This window comes from Mustela nigripes, chromosome X, assembly GCF_022355385.1.
Source record: "Mustela nigripes isolate SB6536 chromosome X, MUSNIG.SB6536, whole genome shotgun sequence".
In the NCBI taxonomy this organism is placed as follows: Eukaryota; Metazoa; Chordata; class Mammalia; order Carnivora; family Mustelidae; genus Mustela; species Mustela nigripes.
The window spans coordinates 33,337,351-33,354,685 of NC_081575.1; the positions used below are offsets into that span (position 1 = coordinate 33,337,351).

At 42.0% G+C, this 17,335-nt stretch overlaps 1 protein-coding gene and 1 pseudogene across 1 annotated transcript in view; both read right to left on the bottom strand.

Annotated features, from left to right (window-relative positions):
• The window catches only part of LUZP4 (leucine zipper protein 4), a 52,564-nt gene extending 37,360 nt beyond the window's left edge, over positions 1-15,204 (bottom strand). The window contains 1 exon segment of the mRNA XM_059385193.1: positions 14,976-15,204. Coding sequence (XP_059241176.1) covers positions 14,976-15,204 — 229 coding nt within the window.
• Positions 15,205-15,879: 675 nt separating this feature from the next.
• Positions 15,880-16,786, bottom strand: LOC132007026 (SH2 domain-containing protein 3A-like; annotated as a pseudogene).
• Between the last annotated feature and the right edge of the window lie 549 nt (positions 16,787-17,335).

A 17,335-nucleotide genomic window follows, 5' to 3' on the forward strand; every position in this document is an offset into this window, starting at 1 on the left:
CCGATCCCAGGACCCTGAGATCATGACCTGAGCCGAAGGCAGCGGCTTAACCCACTGAGCCACCCAGGCGCCCCTCCTTGTACCTTTTCTTACTGAAATTATAGATTTTACTTTCCTTGCACACACAGATGTTTCCTTTATAATTTCTAGTAACTTTAATTAATTATATTAGAGTTTTTAATCTTTAAAAACTTAATCATCTACTGAAAATTAAGAAGTAAACCATTGTGGACTGTCTCTTACACTAACATTCTGTGGTTTAGCAAATACAGAAATACATTTTGTAATTTTCAGAATCACATGCTTTCTTAAAGTAAATTTTTCAGTATGGCACAAAATGTGTTTACTAATGGCCCCGAATATCATTAGTTCCTTTGTAAAGGAAGACAAACATGGATAAACTTATTTTCAGTAATGTTTCAGTATTTTATTTTATTTGGAGATGATCTAGATATTCAATGAACTTGCATTAACTTATCATTTAACTTAACTTACCAAAACTAAGTTTTTGGGTAACCAAACAGCTGTTTGGAAGATGTTTGAAAGTTCACCTAGCAACTCTTATCCCATTTATATTGATGTAAAACATTTGTTCTTAAGATTATGTTTAGAATTATGAAAACTTCACTAGACATTAGACAAAGTTACCCACTATCCCATGTTATTTTTCTGGTTGATAAATTTTGTAACAGAGAAACCATTTACTTTTTAGATTAGTAAACTCAGGTAGAATACAAGTTATATGTCTACATTACATTTATTCAGTGTTGATAACTGTACAGATATGTCTATTTTTTTATTTTTTAAAAGATTTTATTTACTTTTAAGTAATCTCCACACCTAACATGAAACTCAAACTCACACCCCAAAATCAAGAGTCACATGCTCCACCAACTGAGCTAGCCAGGTGCCCCTGAACATGTCCATTTTTTTTTTTTTAAGATTTTATTTATTTATCTGAGAGAGAGAGTGAGTGAGAGTGAGAATATGTGCGGGGCAAGGGGGGTTGTAGAGGGAGAAGGAGAAGCAGATTCCCCACTGAGCTGGGAGCCAGACATGGGGCTTGATTCCAGGACTCTGGGATCATGATCTAAGCCAAAGGCAGATGTTCAACAGACTGAGTCACCCAGGTGCCTCGACCTGTCTATTTAAATTAAACTAACAAATTTAAACTAGCTTTTATTCACTGAATATTATCTTAGAACATATGAACTTTAAAAATTTGGGGGGGGGGGTGGTTAGTTTTCCTATTTTTAAGAGCTCTAGGAATACTTCCACAAAGGCTTTAGAAGACTCCCCCCTGCCCCTCTACTTGCCCTGAGACATAGTTTTATTGTAGTTTAAGGGAGAAGGCCTAAAAAAAATCCTATCAGCTTCTGAATATCAGCTTGTAATTTAGCCAACAGCTAAAAAATATCTTTAAATAGCTTGTTGGTTTTCAGCTGCAAGGAACAGTAAATATTTCTGGCAGTATTTAACAACCCCTTGGATTCAAGAGAAATTTAGAAAGAGGATGCAAAAGATATTTTGTTTTCCATGTTCTTTTTTATAAATTTTTAATTTTTAAAAAAATTTTATTTATTTATTTATTTGACAGTAAGGGAGATCACAAGTAGGCACAGAGGCAGGCAGAGAGAAAGAGGGAAGCAGGCTCCCTGCTGAGCAGAGAGCCCAATGTGGGGCTAGAGTCCAGGACCCTGGGATCATGACTTGAGCCAAAAGCAGAGGCTTAAACCACTGAGCCACCCAGGCGTCCTGTTTTCCATTTTCTATTGAGATTTGGGAGAGTGAAGTCTGGTAAGAATTCTCACCCTTAGCCAGCTTTCATTAGCTTCCCCAAGAAGCTCCAAGTAGGGTTTAAAGTAGAGTGAATTCTAGTAGATACTAGAATTCTAGTATCTACTAGAATTCACCAGTTTTTCATTCATTTTTAGTTTCCCCTTGGCTGTTTAAGGGAATTATGTAGAACTTTATCAGAAAATTCCTCAGAGTCTTTTTTTTTTGAAGATTTTATTTATTTATTTGACAGACAGAAATCACAAGTAGGCAGAGAGGCAGGTGGCAGGGGGAGGAGGGAGAGCAGGCTCCCCACTGAGCAGAGAGCCTGATGGGGGGCTCCATCCCAGGACCCTGGGATCATGACCTGAGCTGAAGGCAGAGGCTTTAACCCACTGAGCCACCCAGGTGCCCGAAAATTCCTCAGCTTATCAACTCTGGGATGGGCCCATATGAGGCCCCTTCCTGGAGCATAGATTTGAGATCGTAAGTCCACTAATTTGGTGGATTTTTATTATAGTCTTGTCCAAAGTCCTTTCCCAAACAGCAAAGTGCTTAGTGCTCATAGTGCTTGGTCAGACCAGTGGCCTATTGTCCTAATTTACGACATTTTATCAATTAGTCTTTTTTTTTTTTAAGATTTTATTTATTTATTTGACAGAGAGAAAGAGATCACAAGTAGGCAGAGGCAAGCAGAGATGGGGTGGGGAGCAGGATTCCTGCTAAGCAGAGAGCCTGATGTGGGACTCGATCCCAGGACCCTGGGATCATGACCTGAGCCAAAGGCAGAGGCTTTAACCCACTGAGCCACCCAGGCACCCGTTATCAATTAGTCTTAAGAGATATTACATTTACAAAAATTTTTGAGGGTTTTCTGTGGGTTTAGGAAATTTTTAAATATGGCCCTTAGTTTGGCTTTTGACCAAGAAGTGAAAGATAGCTGAACAGGGTCACCTGTAGCCTTAGGTGGTCTTACTGTAAAAGGTAAAACAGTTTAATAGCTTTTTTAAAGTGAATAAAGCTATTTAGACAGAGGATTACTTGAATAAGTACTCAGATAAAGGAAGATAGAGGGAAGTGGTAGGGGTTACATTAGTCTTAAGGTCTATTACTTTAGGTCCCTCTTATATTTTTAATTTTTCATTGCCTTTCACAACAGAACTTTCATCATAAGTATTTTGGAATTTTGAAGCACTTTGGAGGTTTCTGTATGCCAATTAAAAGAGGTTTCCCATTCTGTTTGTTTGATTTGGAAACCCTTGCTTTTAAATGCACTTTTAGAAGTGAACTTATCTAATTCAAACATTCCTCAAAACAGCCATTGTAATTCCTTTAAAGACTGGCAGCAGTTAGGTAGGAACCTTGCCAAAATTAGAATTTAACCCACATTTTGGTCCAGTCAAATTGAGCCACAAAAGGGGTACAGCCTACATTTCTATCTAGCCTTATTTTATTTTATTTTTATTTTATTTTATTTTATTTTATTTTATATTTTTAAAGAGTTTATTTATTTTGCCAGAGAGAGAGACACAGAGAGAGGCAGACAGAAGGAGAAACAGGCTCCCCGCTGAGCAAGGAGCCCAATGCGGGAGTTGATCCCAGGACCTTGGGATCATGACCTGAGCCAAGGGCAGACACTTAACCAATTGAGCTACCCAGGTATCCCATGTCCAGCCATATTTTAGAACCTTCAAATGCACGATTATCAAGCCCAGTTTGCAGGACACAAAAACTTAGCATGATTTTGCCGTTTTTCAAAAAGATTTTATTTATTTATTTGACAGACAACACAAGCAGGAGGAGCAACAGGCAGAGGAGGAGGGAGAAGCAGGCTCCCTACTGAGCAGGGAGCCCGTCGTGGGTCTAGATCTGAAGACCCTGGGATCATGACCTGAGCCAAAGGTTGACAGTTAACTGACTGAGCCACCCAGGCACCCAATATTGCCATTTTTGCAGCTATTTATAGCTTATGGAAGCACAGCTCTTGGATTTATTTTATGTCTAAGAACTATGCTGATGGCCTTAGGGACGCATGCTGGAAGGTAGTGTACTTAACTCTTTTTTTTTTTTTTTTTAAGATTTTATTTATTTATTTGACAGGCAGAGATCACAAGTAGGCAGAGAGGCAGGCAGAGAGAGAAGGAAGTAGGCTCCCTGCTGAGCAGAGAGCCCGATGTGGGGCTCGATCCTAGGACACTGGGATCATGACCTGAGCTGAAGGCAGAGGCTTTAACCCACTGAGCCACCCAGGCGCCCCCGTACTTAACTCTTTTAACAATCTCACTTTTCTGGCTAAATGTTTGGGTCGCTTGGAACCAAACACCCAAGAAGGATGTACCACTGGTTTGGGGATTGCATGGTATTTTACGATGTACCTTGCTGCACAGTAATTCTCTTGAGGTTGGCAGGTGACCTAGTGTCCATCTAAACTGTCTTGTAATCAACTTATCCTAACATGGGATTCTTCAAGCTAGGTGGCAGGAAGTACTGTATCAGCTTCTAAATGCCCAACCCAGGTTCATCAACTTTGTGACTTCTTTTTTGCCCCCAAGATTCCCATTAATAATAGACTTTACTTAAAACAAAATGTTATTCCCCTGAGGCCTCTCACTGGACCCTGTCCAGTTTAAATTGAATCCAGTCTGGATCCAAACCCATTCTGGTTTTTAAGTTGGACCCATTCTGATCCTGGACTAAATCCAGGTTATGCATTGGGACCAGTGGAAAGTTACTTTTATTGGGAGCTCCATGTAAAGAGAATCAAGCTCAGAACTGAGAGGAACTTACCCATAGCTCTCAGAAATAGTAAGAAAGAGAACTCAAAAGGGGTTTTGGGTACCAAACCCATGATTCTCATAGTCCCTGAAGCTGTTGGAAGACTCCTTCAGCCCTGCACTCCCACCAAATCTGTTAAACAACAAAATTCCACTAAATAAATTTAAAGATAAAATTGGCCTTATTCAACAACTCATGAATCAGGCAGTATCCCACCCAGCAAATAGAAAGGAGCTCCAAACAGCTGTAGAAAAAGAAAAGTTTCTAAAGGTAGAAAGGGGAAAGGAAATGGAAGTTTATTAGCAAAGAATGCATTGTTTCAGGCAAGGTTGCCTTCCAAGGAGTGATGGAACTGTCAGGCAGTTTTAATCACTAGAACTGAGCTGGTAATTCTAGACAGACTGGTTAAAAATTACATTCCCAGCCTCGGTGGTTCAGTTGGTTAAGCATATTCCTTCGGCTCGGTCATAGTCCCAGGGTCCTGGGATCAATCCCTGCATCAGGCTCCTTGCTCAGTAGGGAACCTGCTTCTCCCTTTGCCTGTAGCTCCCCCTGCTTGCTCTCTCTCTCTCTCTCTTTCTCTCTTGGGATAGAAACCCCCAGGTCACAGCCCCTTCCTGTCCCCTGCTCTCCATTGCTCCTGCTGAGGTGGAAGAAAAGACCAAATGGCCATTCTGTTTGGTTAAGAAAAGAAAAAAGTAAGTCTTCCAAGATGATTTAGCACTCTCCTGAGACACCTCCCTCCGTATAGATTATACTTCCACATAAAGGGAACCAATTGGCCCTGAGAGATGGTGAAAACTTCCCATTACCATTCCCCATCACCCGTAACCATAAAAACTCACCCTTAACCCTGTTGAATGCTCAGCTTTTGGGAAACGATCCCATTGAGACTGCGAGTGATAATAGAGCTGAGTTCTCCCTAATTTCTACGTGCCCCTTGGGTTTCCTTGGTCACTTCAGATTTCCCCAACACTGACAGACAAATAAATAAATAAATAAATAAATTTTTAAGAGATTTTATTTATTTATTTGACAGACAGAGATCACAAGTAGGCAGAGAGGCACGCAGAGAGAGAGGGGGAAGCAGGCTCCCCACTGAGCAAGGAGCCCGATGTGGGACTCAATTCCAGGACCACCACAGGATCATGACCTGAGCCAAAGGCAGCGGCTTAACCCACTGAGCCACTCAGGCATCCTGAAGGTTAATATTTCTAACATGATTATTAATTATATTGTTAGAATATTTTAAAAACACTTTCTTTAAAGTACTGTTTTTCTGTGTATTAGGTAGCCAAATACATTTCCAGATATTTAGTGGTATGAGTATACAATCATATAAAGAGTGGATTAATTAACTTTCAAAGAAAATTTAAAAAAAATTTCCAGTAATCTCTGAACTTTTTATTGAAGCTTGTGTTCACATTTTTCAAAATTCTTCCATGAGTATTTTCCTAGAAAGTAAATAATCTGTTATTTCCTGCTATGTTGCGATGCTGGGTTACAAACCAGGTTAATAGGAGATAGCAAATAGAATAGAAATAATTGAGAAAAACATTCAGTACCCTATAATTTGTTTGTTTTTCTACCAGTTTCTTACTTTCTTCTAACATCCTATTGAGGGCATTAATGCCGTGGAAATTTAAACTCTAAAATATAAGAAAGAGGGGCTCCTGGGTGGCTCAGTCCTTAAGTGTCTGCCTTTGGCTCAGGTCATGATCCCAGGGTCCAAGGATGGAGCTCGGCATCGGGCTCCCTGCGTGGCAGGAAGTCTGCTTCTCCCTCTCCCACTCCCCCAGCTTGTGTTCCCTCTCTCGCTGTGTGGCTTTCTGTCAAATAAATAAATAAACTCTTAAAAAAAAAAATACAAGAAAGAGACACCTGGGTAGCTCAGTCAGTTAAGCAACTGCCTTTGACTCAGGTCATGCATGATCCAGATCCGGGATCCAGTCCCAAATCTGACTCCCTGCTCAGCAGGAAACGTGCTTCTCCCTCTGCCTGCTGCTCACTCCGGCTTGTGCTCTTTCTCTCTTTCTCTGATAAATAAATAAATAAAATTGGAGAGTGCCTGGGTGGCTCAGTGGGTTAAGACTCTGCCTTCTGCTCAGGTCATGATCTCAGGGTCCTGGCTGGGATGGAGCCCCACATCAGACTCTCTGCTCAGCAGGGAGACTGCTTCCCCCTCTCTCTCTGCGGGCCATTCTGCCTACTTGTGATCTCTGTCGGTCAAATAAATAAATAAAATATTTAAATAAATTAATTAATTAATAAATTAAAATCTTTTTGAAATTAAAAATAATGAATTAATAAAATAATGTACAAAAGAAAGGAAATAATTTATATAAAAGTGTCATAAGTATATAAAAGTAAAATTTACAAAGGTACAGAACTCAACCTTTGCATCTATGCTAATTTTCTCACACAACTAACTTGAATATAACATATACTGAAATTTGCAAAGGAAATTGGGAAGGGGGATTTTACCCAAATTCGGCTTGGCATTTTCAAACATCAGTTGCACTTTTTGGAACTGCCTTTGAGAATGTTGCGTATCACTCTCTTGAACTCAAAATATGAAACATGGCAGGAAGGTCTTTGAGGCTAATTACAAAGCAAGGTATTCATTCATTCATTTATTTAACATTTACTGACTACTATTGTGTCCCTGTACTTGATTAGATTCTATAATGCAAAGATTACTGAGATACAGTAGGGAGGGAGACAGGTACAAATATAAAAATAACAGTGAATTGTGAAAAACTATAGAACAGCCTAATAAACAATGAGCTGTGTAGTCACAGAGGATAGAATAATTCTCTCTTATGGTATGAAAGTATAAAGAAACAATTAGAAACACATATGCATGTAACAACAGAGTCCTCAAATATGTGAAAGAAAACCTGACAAAACTGAAGTGAGAAATAGACTATTCAACAATAATAGTTGGAGACCAATACCACACTTTCAATTATCAATATAATGTGCACTTTAAATGAATGAATTGTATAGTATGTGAATTATATCTTCACATATCCGTTTTGTTTTATTTTTTTAACATATAGAAGGACTTTGGAAATAAAGACTTCATAGGGCAAATGGACATCTAAAAATAACTCAGTTTTTCTGATTGCCTAAAGGAATATTACCACACACATTTTTAAAAAAATATATTTTATTTATGTATTTGACAGACAGAGATCACAAGTAGGTAGAGAGGCAGGCAGAGGGAGAGGGGGAAGCAGGCACCGCGCTGAGCAGAGAGCCTGATGCAGCACTCGATCCCAGGACCCTGAGATCATGACCTGAACCAAAGGCAGAGGCTTAACCTACTGAGCCACCCAGATGCCCCATCACACACATTTTAACAATGACAAAGTTAGTATATATTTATATGAGAGAAGTGTATTACAATTTTTAAAAACCATCCTTTCCACCACCCGATGATACCAAATATTTTTAGCATTTGCTAACATTTAACATTCTTTTTTTTTTCAATGGTCATATTATATTTTTGTTTTAAAATATATAATGCTGGGGTGCCGGGGTGGCTCCGTAAGTTAAGCATCTGCCTTCAATTTATGTCATGATCTCAGGGTTCTGGGGTTGAACTAGGTATCAGGCTCTATGCTCAGTGGGGAACCTCCTTCTTCCTCTCCTTCTGCCCCTCCCCCTACTTCTGATCCCGCTCTCTCTGTCAAATAAATAAATAAAGGGGTGCCAGGGTCCCAGGGTCAGGCTTGAGCCCCGTGTTGGGCTTCCTTCTTGCTGGGGAGCCTGCTTCTCCTTCTCCCTCTGCTGGTCCCCCTACTTGTGCTCTCTCTCTCACTCTCAAATAAAGTCTTTTAAAACATAAATTAATTAAAAAAATAATGTTTTAAAGTAGCATTAAATATATAATTCACATCCTTTCTAAATCTTTTTTTTTTTTTAAGATTTTATTTATCTATTTGACACAGAGAGAGAGACCCTGAGACCATGACCTGAGCGAAAGGCAGAGGCTCAACCCACTGAGCCACCCAGGCGCCCCACATCCTTTCTAAATCTAAACATCTTGATAATTTCTTAGGCTTTTAAATATTCTTTTAAAGCTGTATAGTATTTCATTGTATATCATAACTTATTTAGTAATTCCTTTTTTATGGGTCATTGAGGTTCATTCCAATTTTATTTTACACGAGATATAATGCTGTGATGAATACAGGTATGGCAAAAAATTTTTGGACTTCTAAAAATTGGGACAACTAGCTCAAAAGATATACAATATTGTCCAGGTCTTTGGAATACTTTCACCAAGATATATTTAGAGTAAGAATTAAAAAAAAAAAAGATTTTATTTATTTTAGAGAGAGTACAAGAGTGAACATGAGTAGGGAGAGGGGCAGAGGGAAAAGGAGAGAGAATCTGAAGCAGGCACCCCTCTTCCCTCCAAGCTAAGCAAAAGCATGGGCTAAACATGGGTCTCACTCTCACAATCTTGAAATCATGACCTGAGCTGAAATCGAGTCACCCACTTAACTGACTGAGCCATGCAGGCATTCCAAGAGTAAGAATTTTACAACAAATTTCTGTCAACAACACAGACAAAGCTGAAATAATATTTGCAAGATAATATTTTATTTTGGGGGCACCTGGCTCGCTCATTCAGTAATGCATGGGACTCTTGATCTCAGGGCTGTGAGTTCGAGCCTCACATTGGGTGTGGGGTCTACTTAAAAAAAAAAAAGGAGGGCACCTGGGTGGCTCAGTGGGTTAGGCCACTGCCTTCGGCTCAGGTCATGATCTCAGGGTCCTGGGATCGAGTCCCACATGAGGCTCTCTGCTCAGCAGGGAGCCTGCTTCCTCCTCTCTCTGCCTGCCTCTCTGCCTACTTGTGATCTCTCTCTGTCAAATAAATAAATAAAATCTTTAAAAAAAAAGGAAAAAATCATTTAATTTTTAATTGCTATTGAGGCTGATTTTTTAGTTCATGTCTGCTGGTTATTTGCTACTTCTCCTTTGCGAAGTATACTTCGTGTGCCGTGCTTGTTTTTCAATGAGGATATTTATAACATTTGACTGAGGAGCTCTCTAAATGTTATGGATATTGACATTTGGTCTGTCATGTTACTAGAGTCCTTTTATATTCATTTAATTGCCTCTAAAATGCTGGAAACTAATATATTATGTTTGCTATTCTTTGTCCACTTCCTTTAGTATCCCCATCTTACATAAACACCAGTTATCTGTAAAGTAGTGAAAAGATGAATAATCTGTGATTTTTCTGATACACATTAGAAATTATTTGAGTTTGAACTGATCTTTATCCTTATTACACAGACTTTATATAATACCCAAATTGAATATCACAACTATTCTCCTACCAGATCATCAGATCTTTATCAATTTCACCTTGTTTACCTTCTAGTTTTTTTTTTTTTTAAGATTTTATTTATTTATTTGACAGAGAGAGATCACAAGTAGGCAGAGAGGCAGGCAGAAAGAGAGGGGGAGGCAGGCTCCCTGCTGAGCAGAGAGCCCGAAGCGGGGCTCGATCCCAGGACCCTGAGATCATGACCTGAGCCAAAGGCAAAGGCTTAAACCACTGAGTTTCCCAGGCGCCCCTCTTTTTTTTTTTTTTTTTTTTTAAGATTTTATTTACTTCATAGAGCACAAGTTGGGGGAGTAGCAGGCAAAAGGAGAGGGAGAAGCAGGCTCCCCACAGAGCAGGGGAAGACCCATGTGGGACTCAATCCCAGAACCCTGGGATCATGACCTGAACTAAAAACAGTTGCTTAACCAAATGAGCCACCTAGGTGCCTTCTTTACCTTCTAAAAAGGCAACATTACTGTGTTTATATGTTTTCAGGGAAATATACTCATCAATTTAAATGTGTGATGCTTTTCTTTGTCGGTAGAATAATTGTTTGAAGATTTACATAATGGCATATTCTTTATATGGAAAAATAATAATATTTTAGAGATCACCTTCTATTTCATTTTTTTAATAAGAGAGAAGTTGTAAAAACATTAATTGACTTAGAAATGTAAACGATCTACCTAGTAAAAACATTTAACATAAAATTTACCATCTTGATCATTTTTAAGTACACAATTCAGTAGTGGCAAATATATTCACATTGCTGTGCAAAAAATCCTCCATATTTGTGAGTTTTTCACAAATATGGAAATCTGGAACACTATGCATATTTAAAGACTCCTCTTTAGGGTTGCCTGGGTGGCTCAGTGGGTTAAAGCCTCTGCCTTTGGCTCAGGTCATGATCCCCGGGTCCTGGGATCCAGCCCTGCATCAGGCTCCTTGCTCAGCAGGAAGCCTGCTTCTCCCTCTCCCACTCCCCCTGCTTGTGTTCCCTCTCTTACTGTCTCTCTCCCTGTCAAGTAAATAAATAAAATATTTCCAAAAAAGTAAAATAAAATCTTTTTAAAAAGGTACAGCATAGAAAATGTAGTTAATAATATTGTATTAATGTTGTATAGTGACAGTGACTATATTTATGGTAAGCACTGAGTAATGTATGAGCAGGGAGCCCGATGTGGGGCTCGATTCCGGGACCCTGGGATTATGACCTGAGCCGAAGGCAGACACTTAACTGACTAAGCCATATAAGCCATATAATGAATATGTTGTACACCTGAGACTAATATAACATCATATGTCAATTATACTTCAATAAAAAATTGAAATACTCATGTACACATACATAGACAAATATGCAGATATTTCAGGAACTTTAAAGAAACCTTTGTTTTGTTTTTGGTTTTTTTGGTTGGGAAACTGTAAACAAGTACAACATTTATTAACCGGCAAGTGCTTAAAGAAATATATGATACAGGGGCGCCTGGGTGGCTCGGTGGGTTAAGCCTCTGCCTTCGGCTCAGGTCATGATCTCAGGGTCCTGGGATGGAGCCCTACATCGGGCTTTCTGCTTGGCGGGCAGTCTGCTTCTCTCTCTCTATCTTTCTCTGCCTGCTTCTCTGCCTACTTGTGATCTCTCTCTGTCAAATAAATAAACTAAATCTTAAAAAAAAAAAAAAAGAAAAAAAAGACTCCTCTTAAAAAAAAAAAATAAAGACTCCTCTTTCCCTCTCCCCCTCCATGTTTATCACCATTCCACTTTGTATCTCTATGAATTTGACTCATATAAGTGGAATCATACAGTATTTGTCTTTTTGTGATTGGTTTCTCTTAGTATAATGTCCTTAGGTTTCATCCATGTTGTAGTATGTGGCTAGATTTCCTTTCTATTTATTATAATGATATTCCATTGCATGTACATACTACATTTTTAAAATCCATTTATCCATTGACTGAGATTTGGGTTGCTTTCACCTCTTGGCTCTTACTGCTGCTAGGAACATGGTTGTGCAAATATTTCTTCATTTTTAATTCTTTTGGATATATACCCAGAAGTAGGATCTCTAGATCATACAGTCGTTCTATTTTTAATTTTGGGGGGAAACTCGATATTGTTTTCCACAGCTTTGCACCATATTTCCTGCCAATGGTGCATAAAGTTTCTAATTTCTCCACAACCTTACCAGCACCTGTCATTTTTTTTAATAGTAGCAATCCTAATGGGTATGAGATAATATCTCATTGTGGTTTTACTTTGCGTTTCTATGAGGATTAGTGATGTTGGGTATCTCCTGTGCTTCTTGGCAATTTGTTAATCTGTCCCTTTATTATTTTTCTTAAGATTTTATTTATTTATGTATTTGTTAGAGAGAGAGAGCGCACAAGCAGGGGAAGTGGCAGAAGGAGAAGCAGGCTCCCTCTTGAGCAACAAGCCAGATGCAGGACTCCACCCCAGAACGCTGAGATCATGACCTGAGCCAGAAGGTAGAAGTTTAACCAGACCGAGCCACCTAAGCATCCCTATTTTTTAATTTTTTTAAAAAGATTTTAGGGACGCCTGGGTGGCTCAGTTGGTTAAGCGGCTGCCTTCGGCTCAGGTTATGATCCCAGGGTCCTGGGATCCAGTTCTGAATTGGGCTCCTTGCTCAGCAGGGAGCCTGATTCTCCCTCTGCCTCTGCTGCCCCTCTGCCTGCCTGTGCGCTCTCTCTCTCTCTGACAAATAAGTAAACAAACAAAATCTTTAAAAAAATTTAAAAAAATAAAAAAATTTTATTCAGTTATCTGAGAGAGAGAGCGCGCGCGCGCATGCATGAGCAGGTGTGGGGTGGGGGAGGGGCAGAAGGATAGAAGGAAAAGGGAGAGGGACAAGCAAACTCCCAATGGTCACTGATTTGGCAACCCAAGGGGGATTTGATTCCAGGATTCTGGGATCATGACCTGAGCTGAAGTCAGACACTTAACAAACGGCGCGACGCAGGTGCTCTTCAGCCCCTTTATTTTTAACTCACCATTTTCCAATCCTATAGAATTATTTATATATATATATATTAAAGATTTTATTTATTTATTTGGCAGACAGAGATCACAAGTAGGCAGAGAGGCAGGCAGAGAGAGAGAGAGGAGGAAGCAGGCTCCCCGCTGAGCAGAGAGCCCAATGTGGGGCTTGATCCCAGGACCCCGGGATCATGACCTGAGCCGAAGGCAGAGGCTTTAACCCACTGAGCCACCCAGGTGCCCCTATTTATATTTTTTTAAGATTTTATTTATTTATTTGACAAAGAGAAAGAGCACAAGCAGGGGAGTAGCAGGCAATGGAAGAAGGAAAAGCAGGCTCCCCACTGAGCAGGGAGCCAAATGTGGGACTCAATCCAGGACCCCAGGACAGAGACCTGAGCCGAAGGCAGATGCCCAACCAACTGAGCCACCTAGGCACCCTAAAATTATTTTAAATTAATGTCTTTGGCAAAACAACTATTAATGGCATTTTTAAAAAATACTGGTATGCAATGGAACTGCAAGTTTCTTTAGTGGTATGCAGCTTTCAGTAGTTCATTTAAAGATGGAATATGTTTTGCAAATCTAGTTTTAAAATTTATTTTGTTTAACCTTAAAAATTGTATTATTATCTGATATAAATCCTTTATAAGTAAGCCATGTTTCACACTAGAAAATACACATAAAATATATGGCACACTGTCTAGCATATAAAAGAAATGCAATAAAAATTATTTCCTGGGTGCCTGGGTGGTTCAGTCAGTTGAGCGTCTGCCTTCAGCTCTGGTTGTGATCCTCGGATCCTAGGATGGAGCCCCATATTGGGTTCCCTGCTCAGTGGGGAGTCTGCTTCTCCCTCTCCCTCTGCCCCCACCTCACCCCACCCTGCTGTGGCCCCTGCTTGTGCTCTCTCAAGCTCTCTAACTCAAATAAATAAATTAAAATTATTTCCTAATAATTAGTATTTAAACATTTCTATTATCCTTAGAAGAATATTTTTTAAAAGATTTTATTTGTTTATTGGAGAGAGAGAGAGAGAAAGCATGAGCTGGGGGAGTGGGAGAGGATCTCTGCTGAGCAGGGAGCCTGATGTGGGCTCCATCCCGGGCCCCTGGGATTATGACCTGAGCTGAAGGCTGATGCTTAACTGACTAAGCCACCCAGGCGCCCCATTGTGGGTTGTTTTTTTTTTTTTTTTTTTTTAAGATTTATTTATTTATTTGAAAGAGGAGGGGAGGGAGGGACAGAGGGAAAGAATCTTAAGCAGACTCCCTACTGGGTGGGGAGCCCAAGGCCAGGCTGACTCCCAGGACCCTGAGATCATGACCTCAGCCAATTCACTAGACCCACGCTCAACCACCAAGCCACCCAGGCACCCCCACAGCCTTACTTTTACAAAGAAGGCAGGTACAAAGCATTTGCTAGAAGTCATGTAGACTTTTTAAAAAGCATGTGGACTCTGGCTTCTGAGTAAGAGATCTACGAGTTCTCTTTTCCATTAAAACCCTTATGGGGCACCTGGGTGGCTCAGCAGTTAAAGCCTCTGCCTTTGGCTCAGGTCATGATCCCAGGGTTCTGGGATTAAGCCCTACATCGGGCTCTCTGCTCCGTGGGTATTCTGCTTCCTCCTCTCTCTCTGGCAACTTTTGATCTCTGTCTGATGAATAAATAAATAAAATCCTAAAAAACAAAACAAAACAAAAAACTTATATTCACTATTTGTAGGATACTTGTGTGGGGGTGGGGGTGGGATAGGGCATGCAGAGCCCCCAGACACCTGGATCACCTGGTTTGGGGAGGAAGCTGTTCCTTACCCTACCCTATATGTACATTTTTTGGGAGCAGGATGGTTTTCTGCAAATATGCCCCCCATTGTGTGAGGCAGAATGTGGGCTCCCCCCATGATTGGCTGTGTGAGTGGCTTGGGGTGACTTCCTTGATGTCAGCCAGGGTTTGCCCAAGTCCCAGTGTGAAAAAAGGAGGCCTGTGCTTTCAATCATTAGGCTCCAGATGCTGCAAAAGGACACTGAGGACACGCTGGCACTGCTCAAGAGCCGCAGCCTGTGGTGCCCCCACGTCTCAGCCTCCCCAGAGCAGCCTCTCTCAGGAGCCTGGCTGCGGGCTCTCGGAACTTGGACAAAGGCAGACAGGGCCATGTGACGTGCAGGGTGCTGGTTGTGCAGCGGCTGCTCGCAGCTCTCCTCTGGGGGCTCCTGGAGTTCCCCACTCTCCAGCAGGCGCACTGCAGGTGGCACGTGTGCTGCAGTGCCACCTTGCCCCGGGTGGCAGGGTCAGCTGCCCTCATAGAATGCCCACATCAGCATCTTCACCTCCTTCTCTGAGGCTTTTGAAGCTTCTGTGTGACTCCTTTGGAGCTGGCGCCACCATGGGCGATCGACCGGGCCACCTGGGGAATGAACAGGGCACCCTTGACTGTGGCCAGTCCAGGCAGATCCCCGGCCACCCCTGGCTGCAACAACAGCACTGGTTCCACCAGGCACCGCATGGTGGCCGAGAACTCCTCCAGTGGCCGCGGACCCCCCAGCAGGGCCAGCGCCAGCACATTGTGTCTCTCTAGAAGTTCCAACTCCCAGTCATGCCCATGGGGAAGTGTGAGCAGATCAGAGGTGACCCTTGTGATCCCTCCTAGAGGGACCATAGTTTGGCAGCCCACCAATGATAGGTAGAGGGTGTTCCTCCCAGAATGGAGTTCCAGGCACAGGTCATTGGGTTCTGGGGGCCAATTCTGGGGGCCCAGCAGGCAAGAGGAAGTTGTTAGGGGGTCAGAAAGAGACCTCAGCCTGTGGTCTTGCAGAATTTCTCTTCTCTTCGTCCTCTTCCTCACTGACTTCCCACCATGGGGCCTCTGTTTCTTGGCCGCTATGGCTGGGTGGTGTTCCTTGGGCACCAGGCACTGGAGACACCAGGTCACAGTATGATTGGGGGCATCTACATCACCACATGGCACCACTGAGTGTGTTCAAAGTGGCTTGGTGAGTGTCTTGGTATGAAGCTGCCCATCAGAGGCCCTGTGGCTGTCAGCAGTGGACCCCTTATGAGGGAGGGCACACATGGGCACAGCTAAGACTCCTGGTCCAGAGTGGTCTTCTCTTGATGGCCCCATGTGCTCCAAACATCTGGGCTGACTGCCACTCCACTTCCTAGGCCTGTGTGGGAGGCAGGCCCCTGGCCAGAGCGGCCTCCGCCATTAAAAGATGGCGCCTGGCTAGTTGCCAGGTTAGGATTGCCTTGTGAGACTAAGCAGAACGCCCAAAGAGGAAGTAAACAGCATTGGTTGCTAGCGAAGTTGTTCGTTTAGGGGCACAGCCTGATTCGCTCCCTCCTGTACCCTACTCACTGATTGGTCATGTAAGCATATATAAGTGTGTAGACTTGCGGAAATAAAGAGAAAGAAGATGCATCCGAACCAGGGTTCTTGTCGTCCTTGTGGGCCGAGGGCGATAGGCCTGGGCAGCTCTATCTGAGCTGGGCTGTCTGGGAAAGTGTCCTCACTAAAACTGCATCAAATAGGTCCTGGCTGTATCACAGGCCTGGAAAGCCCCAGCCCCTATGGCCTGCGACTGTGGACGCTGACTGGTCACATGGCTGAGATCCAGGGAGGGCAAACTTGGGAAACACTTATCCTCCAACTGAAAGAGGACTGTGGGCTGGCCTGGTTGGGGATGCAGGGCCACACAGAGTATCTCAAAGGATAAGGCTGAGCCCTGCTGGCAGCCGGAGATCACTGGGTGGCCCCCATGGAACCAGGGACAAGAACCAAGAAGTCCTCATGTTGCTGAAAGGAGGACCCCAGCCTTCTGATGGGACAGGGGGCCATGGGACTGGGGTTGGCCGGCAAATTCCTCTCCATCCTTTGGCACCTGCATGGAGGGACCAAGATTTAACTGTACTTTCGACAGTCCTCAGGCTTCCACGTCTGTGCTGGGACTCAAGGAACTGCCAAGAGGCTGCTCTCCCTGCTTCCCCCAGGCTCCATGCTAAATGCACAGTCAGCTTGAGATTCTCTCCTTCTTCCTCTGCCCCTCCCCACCCTCTCTCAAATAAATAAATAAAATCTTTTAAAAATAATAGTTTAATAACTGGGTGGTGACAGATGGTAACTATACTTATCATGGCATGCATATAATGTGCATAATTGTCAAATCACTGTGTTGTACTTCTGAAACAAATATTATATGTTACGTATACTTCAACTAAAAGTACAAAAATACTTCTTTAAGTTTAATTTTTATTTTTTATTTATCTTTTAAAAGTTTGTTAGAAAATGACACTTTCTAGGGAGTTATTTATTAGTTGTTTTCCTTTATTTAAAAATTCATTAAATTTGGGACACCTGATGGTTCAGTTTGTTAAGCGGCTGCTTTCTGCTCAGGTTGTGATCCTAGGGTCCTGGAATCGAGTCCCACATCTGGCTC